Raw genomic sequence first — 6,522 nt, 5'->3', positions numbered from 1 at the left:
GGTTTTGGGATGTGACATATAGTGCTTGGCTGTATGAACATAGACCTTGTGTAACACCCGATACCCAACCTAAACGTTATGATTGGATCCTAGAAGTTACATTGACCACCCGAAAACACCAGAAAGCTTGCCTTATTAAATAGTGTTTGAACTTGTAAAATAGTAATTATTTTGCAAAACACGACTTAATTTATCTCAAAAAAAAAACTTTAATCTTATTTTTACAGTTGTAACATTGTTATGACTAGATCCGGCAATGGTTTGGTTCAACTTGTATAAAAGTTGTGGTTAATTTGCAATATTCTAATTTGCTAAAAGCAAGATAAAAAGTAGGCCAAATTTGTGATTTGGTTGATTGGTTTTTAAAGTTCTAAAAGAATTATATTTTAGTATTTTATATTTTTGCTAATTTAGAAATAGAGGATTTATTTTTATGTAATAAAATAAAAATAATTAAATAAATAGATTGTGGTTTGGTTTGAATAAATTATAACTCGTTTTTGCTCACCACTATTACAAAAAGCTTCTGTACTTATCTCTTCCATTAATAAAATTATTTTGCCTTTTAGTATAACATATATATCAAACATACATGCATGCATGTTTAAATATATATATATATATTTGCTTAGTGTTTAAATTAATGCTATTTTCATTTGACATTGCAAGGTATGCATGCGAGATTACCAAATACATACCGGTTAACTTAAAAGACAACGAAACAGTTGGATTTCAAGAGGGAGATGATGTGTCATTGGAGTCTTTAAAGGAGAAGGGTTTGCCTTCAGGAAGAGAGAGAAAACTCCCTTTAAAGGTGAATATGCTCTTGGATTTATATTATAACAAAGCCCCTTTTAGACTTTGTTTAAGTATAATGACCCCAATGCTACTTGTTCTGGAGATCAACTTGAGTAGTGTTAGTAATATAGATCTAATTTAATTGTTAGTCAGTTAGCAGATATAGCAGTTAGTTTGATACACCTATGTAAGTTCTCAATTCTGTTATTTTTCTTTTCTCTTGTAAGTTGTATATAACTGAGCCTTTGTATTGTAAATAATTTTGAGCAGTTTTCATATATTTTTGTTCTACATGGTATCAGATGTAAAATTCTCTTTCAATTCTCTTGCATTTTTCTGCACTTTCTCGCTTCCCAAACACTCTGTTTCTTTGATTTTCATTGGTTTTATTTCTTTCCAATGGCACTCATTGATCCTACACTACCTTCCAATCCTTATTACTTTCATCCAAATGAAAATCCAGCCTTAGTTCTTGTTTCTCCTGCCTTATCAAGATCGAATTATCATTCTTGGTCTCGCGCAATGACAATGGCACTTTTATCCAAGAAGAAGCTTAAATTTGTTGATGGCACAATCCCAGTTTCGATCAGAACGGATCCTCTTTATTCAGCTTGGGAAAGGTGCAATACTATGGTGATTTCTTGGCTGCATCACTATATCTTGCCTTCAATCATGAATAGTATTCTTTGGCTAGACTTTACTTATAAGATTTGGCACGATCTCCGTGAACGTTTTTTTCAAGGAGATGTTTTTCGCATTTCTGATCTCCAAGAAGAGATCTCTGCTTTCAATTAAGATGATCGCTCGGTCATTGATTACTTTACTGAGTTGAAGATTCTCTGGGATGAGTTGTTGAATTTTCGACCGATTCTCGTCTGTTCTTGTCACACACCTTGTTCCTGTGGTGTTTTTGCTACTCTTTAGAAATATCATGATAATGATTATGTCATTCGATTTCTTAAAGGTCTTCATGATCGATTTGCTGGTGTTTGCTCTCAAATTATGCTCATTGATCCATTGTCTACGATCAATAAAGCCTTTTCTCTGGTCATTCAACAGGAACGTCATCTTACTATTGGATCTTCTCAAGTGTTTGTTAGTAACACAATGCGCCAATATTCTTCTTTCAAGAAATCTCAGGCAAAATCTTCTACTGATTCACGGAAGTGCACTTTTTGTGGCAAATCCAGGCACACTGTTGATACATTTTATGCGAAGCATGGTTATCCACCTGGTTATAAGTCTCGTGGCCGGACTTCTTATGCACACACTGTGTTTGATGATGGTGCTGCACAATCCTTGAACTCTTCACAGTCTGTTGCTACCTTGCCATTTGATCCTTGTGTTAATTTGACACAAAAACAGTTACAATAGTTGCTCGCATTGCTTCCATCTTCAAACTCTACCTCACCACCTTATGTTACCAACACTGTCTCTTCCTTACACCAAACGACTTCTACATCTATAGGTAACCTCTTTTCTTTTCAATCACACCATTGGATTATAGATAATGGTGCGACCGATCGTATTACACATTCTTTATCCTTGTCCTCTTTCACTCCAATTCAACTTGTGCATATCACTCTTCCTAATGGCACCAAAGTTTGTGCTCGATTTTCTGGTACAATTATTTTTAGTGATAACCTTTATATTACAAATGTCCTTTATGTTACTCAGTTTGCTTTCAATCTCTTATCTGTTACTAAACTTACTGCCACCTTACCTTGTTCATTCACTTTTCATAAAACTCATTGTTCCTTACAGGCCCTTCCCTTTATGAAGATGATTGGTACATCTAATTTTTTTCATGGTCTTTATATTTTGGACTCACCAGCTCAAACCTTCTCCATTACCGTTCCCACTGTCTTGTCAGCCACCACCACATCATGTCACATTTAGCACCATCGTCTTGGTCACCTTTCTGATTCAAGATTGAAGTTACTTTCTTCTTATATTCCTTCTTTGTCCATAGCAAATAATTCAGATTGTAAAGCTTGTCATTTGGCAAAACAAAAGAAACTTCCTTTTCCTCTAAGCAATTCTGTTTCTAATAAAATCTTTGATCTTGTTCACATTGATATTTGGGGTCCGACTGATGTTGTGTCTGTCACTGGTCATTGTTATTTTCTAACTATTGTTGATGATTTCAGTCGTTTTACTTGGATTTTTCTCTTGAAAGCCAAATTTGAAGTTCGTACTCATATTCAAAATTTTTACACACTTATTGAAACTCAATTTTCCTCCAAAATTAAGGTCTTTCAAACTGATAATGGCCGCGAGTTTGATATTCCAGCTTTTTATGCTTCTAAAGGAATCATTCATCAAACTTCTTGTGTTGAAACCCCACAACAAAATGGTCTTGTTGAACGTAGGCATCAACATATTCTTAATGTTTCACGGGCTCTTTTATTCCATTCTAGTTTACCTAAGCATTTTTGGGGACATGTTGTTCTTCATTCTGTGTTCCTTATTAACCGTACCCCAACTCCTCTTTTGGCTAATCTTACTCCTTTTGAAAAAATTTACCAAACCAAGCCTGACTTTTAGCATTTACGTGTCTTTGGTTGCCTTAGTTTTGCTACAACCCTTACTGCCCATCGTCATTAATTTGATCCTCGAGCCCGTGAGTGTATTTTTCTTGGATTTCAACCAAATGTTAAAGGATATATCCTTTTTGATCTGTTGTCCCATGCCATCTTTGTTTCAAGAAATGTCATCTTTCATGAGTCAACCTTTCCTTTTTCTCATCAACCATCTCATTCCTCCACCCCAAAACTGGTTTTTGATCCCTCCACCACTTATGATTTGCCATCTCAGCCACAAGTTACACCGACTTCTCCCTTACAATCTTCCAGGCCACTTCGTATTCGGAAACCACCTTCTTATTTAGAACAATATCATTGCTTTTTAAGCAAGGCTGCTACCAATCATCTTCGATGTACAACACCTTTCTCTAACCTTTCTTCAACCCATTTACATTTCACTCTTGCCATTAGTGTTTCCTCTATACCTAAAACATATTCACAAGCTAGTAAACATTTTCATTGTAGAGAAGTAATGCAGGCTGAAATTTCTGCTCTTGAACAAAATAACACCTGGATCATTATGGATTTACCTCCAGGCAAGACTGCAATTGGTTGTAAATGGGTTTATTGAGTGAAACATAGAGCCGATGGTTCCATTGAACGTTACAAGGCTCATTTGGTTGCAAAGGGGTTCACACAAACTGAGGGTGTCGATTATTTTGATACTTTTTCACCTGTAGCCAAGATCACCACTGTTCGCTTGTTACTTGCTATTGCTACTTCTAAGAATTGGTATTTGCACTAGCTTGATGTTAACAATGCTTTTTTGCATGGTGATTTGAGTGAAGAGGTTTATATGCTTTTACCTCCTGGTTTTGATCCATCAACTCCCAATAAGGTTTGTAAGTTACAAAAATCCTTATATGGTCTAAAGCAATTAAGTAGACAGTGGTTCTCTAAGCTCACATCTGCTCTTACTTCTCTTGGTTATATTCAATCCAGTTCTGATTTCTCCTTGTTCATTAAAAAGGATGCTATTTCCTTCACTGCATTATTGGTTTATGTTGGTGATGTCATCCTGGCTAGTGATCATTTGGATAAAATAGCAAGAGTTAAAGCTTTTTTGGATTCTACATTTAGAATCAAAGACTCGGGTGATATAAAATACTTTCTTCGACTTGAGGTTGCTCGAAGCTCTGCTGGTATTCATCTTTGTCAATGAAAATATGTTATTGACATATTGTCTGATTTTGGTTTCTTAGATTGCAAGCCTGTTAAGACTCCAATGGCTACCAAAATCCCTCGAGTGCTTCTATGGAATTACTTCCTGATAATACTCTTTTCAGGAAACTTATTGGCCACCTATTGTATCTGGTTTCTACTAGATCTAATATCGCTTTTACAATTCAACAACTGAGTCAATTCTTGGACCAGCCTACAGTCACTCATTTACAAGCTGCTCATCGTGTTCTTCATTACTTGAACGGCTGCCTTGCTTATGGTCTCTTCTTTTCTACCTCTTCATCACCTGTACTGAAGGCTTTTAGTGATTCTGACTGGGCTGGTTGCCCTGTGACACGCCAATCTGTGACTGGTTATTGTCTGTTTTATGTTTTGAGCAGTTTCCATATATTTTTGTTCTACAAGTAGGAAGTTGTGTTTCTCTCATGCATGAAGCATTAATCCCGAACCTTCTTAATTATTAATGGAAATAACAATTCAATTCTACCTTCTTAATTGGTTCTCTCATGCAAAGACTGGAAGAATTGTAATTGCAATAATCGAACATGTTGTTTTTAAAACAAAATATTCATTGTTATTGATAATAAATCATGTTGGTTTAGATTCTTGGTGACGGGGAGCTGAATGTAAAGCTGAACTTGAAGGCCCGTGCCTTTTCAGCATCTGCAAAGGAAAAGCTTGAGGCTGCCGGTTGCTCTCTCACCGTACTGCCTGGGCGCAAGAAGTGGGCTAAGCCTTCAGTTGCAAAGAACCTTGCTCAAGCTGAGGAATACTTTGCCAAGAAGAGGGCTGCATCATCATCCGACTACACTTCTGCATGAAAACTACTCTGTATTAATCTTTTTGGAGACCCCAGGGAGGCTACTGGGTCACTTACTATATTCCCTGGGATTCCTTTTAATGCTTTCAATCATTAAGGTTCATATTATTTAAATGACTTTCAATTATTTATTTATATTCGCAAAAATCATTATTATAAATTTAAGTGAGAAAACATTTCTAACGTTTCAATTAATCTAAATTACGTTACACTCAGTCTATGTAAAGATAAATGCAAGTAATGATAAACTTTTTGGCTTCTAGTGACAAATGTCTGTTTAAGGTTGGCTTCTAAGTTTACGGTTCAGACTGTATCTAACTTTGCAATGCATCAATTCAAAGAACATGTCTCCTTAAGTTGTAACAAGTGATATTTTATTATTTAAAGTAGTACTTAAATTATATTTTTTTATTGAACTAAAAAAATTATATTATTTTCTACTAAATTCATTTTTATCACAAGTGGTACTTAAAATATATTTTGTTATTCAAAGTAGTTCCTAAACTATATTTCGTTACTCAAATTATCCAAGCCTCATTTCGTGACACTTAAAAATTTTTAACTTAAAAAATTCAAAAGAAGTTAAAGATTATTTCCTTAAGTTTTTTTTTAAAATATAAACATATTCATCTATTTTGTTTTTTACCTAAAAATTCCGATGACAGAAAATTCAAAAACCCGTAAAAAAAAACTCATATCCAAACCCTATTTCGATGACAAAACACATATTCCAATGAGCTTCTTTTCCTTTTTTTTCAAACATGGACTTTGATTCTTTTCTCATCCCATTTCAAAACTTATGTATTATTTTTCTTATCAATAATTTCTTTTTTTCTATATAATTTGTGTAAAATAATTAATATTGGATGAACCTTTATAATAAAAAAACCAGAGATAAAGCACAAAATTCCAATATTAGAAAGAAGTTGAATAGGAAAAAAAATGGTTTGAGGGTTGCAAAGTAAACTCATCTAACAATTAAAGAAAATACATTAAAAGAGAAAACAATCATGGAGAGAGGAAGAGTCTAAAAAAATAGAAAAGTTATAATTTAATTCAATTTGATATTTTTAATAATTAATTTAGTTCTATTATTTTTATTTTTATTTAAAAAGTTTAATATGTCACAAAAATGAT

At 34.0% G+C, this 6,522-nt stretch overlaps 1 protein-coding gene across 2 annotated transcripts; it reads left to right on the top strand.

Moving 5' to 3' along the window:
* The first annotated feature begins 991 nt into the window (after positions 1-991).
* On the top strand, positions 992-5,640 carry LOC107909572 (uncharacterized). 2 transcript variants are annotated; one of them, XR_005910508.1, is made up of 2 exons: positions 992-4,917; positions 5,168-5,640. XR_005910508.1 is itself a non-coding variant. In XM_016837153.2 (2 exons), exons 1-2 carry the CDS (start codon positions 1,198-1,200, stop codon positions 5,384-5,386), a joined length of 453 nt encoding a protein of 150 aa, XP_016692642.1. In that variant the 5' UTR covers positions 992-1,197; the 3' UTR covers positions 5,387-5,620. The 2 variants fall into 2 exon arrangements, 1 of the variants encoding a protein (XP_016692642.1); XM_016837153.2 differs by having other exon boundaries at positions 992-1,431; positions 5,168-5,620.
* The last annotated feature ends 882 nt before the right edge of the window (positions 5,641-6,522 follow it).

The sequence above is a fragment of the Gossypium hirsutum genome, chromosome D02 (genome assembly GCF_007990345.1).
Source record: "Gossypium hirsutum isolate 1008001.06 chromosome D02, Gossypium_hirsutum_v2.1, whole genome shotgun sequence".
Lineage (NCBI taxonomy): Eukaryota > Viridiplantae > Streptophyta > Magnoliopsida > Malvales > Malvaceae > Gossypium > Gossypium hirsutum.
This window is presented reverse-complemented; position numbering and strand designations above follow the sequence as displayed.

What these genes read in the sequence shown, in the direction of transcription:
- LOC107909572 (XM_016837153.2), top strand. Translation starts at nt 1,198, where the DNA reads ATGGCACTCATTGATCCTACACTACCTTCCAATCCTTATTACTTTCAT. An exon ending in GGGAAAGGTGCAATACTATG is followed by an intron (nt 1,432 to 5,167) that starts GTGATTTCTTGG and finishes ATGTTGGTTTAG; the next exon opens with ATTCTTGGTGACGGGGAGCT.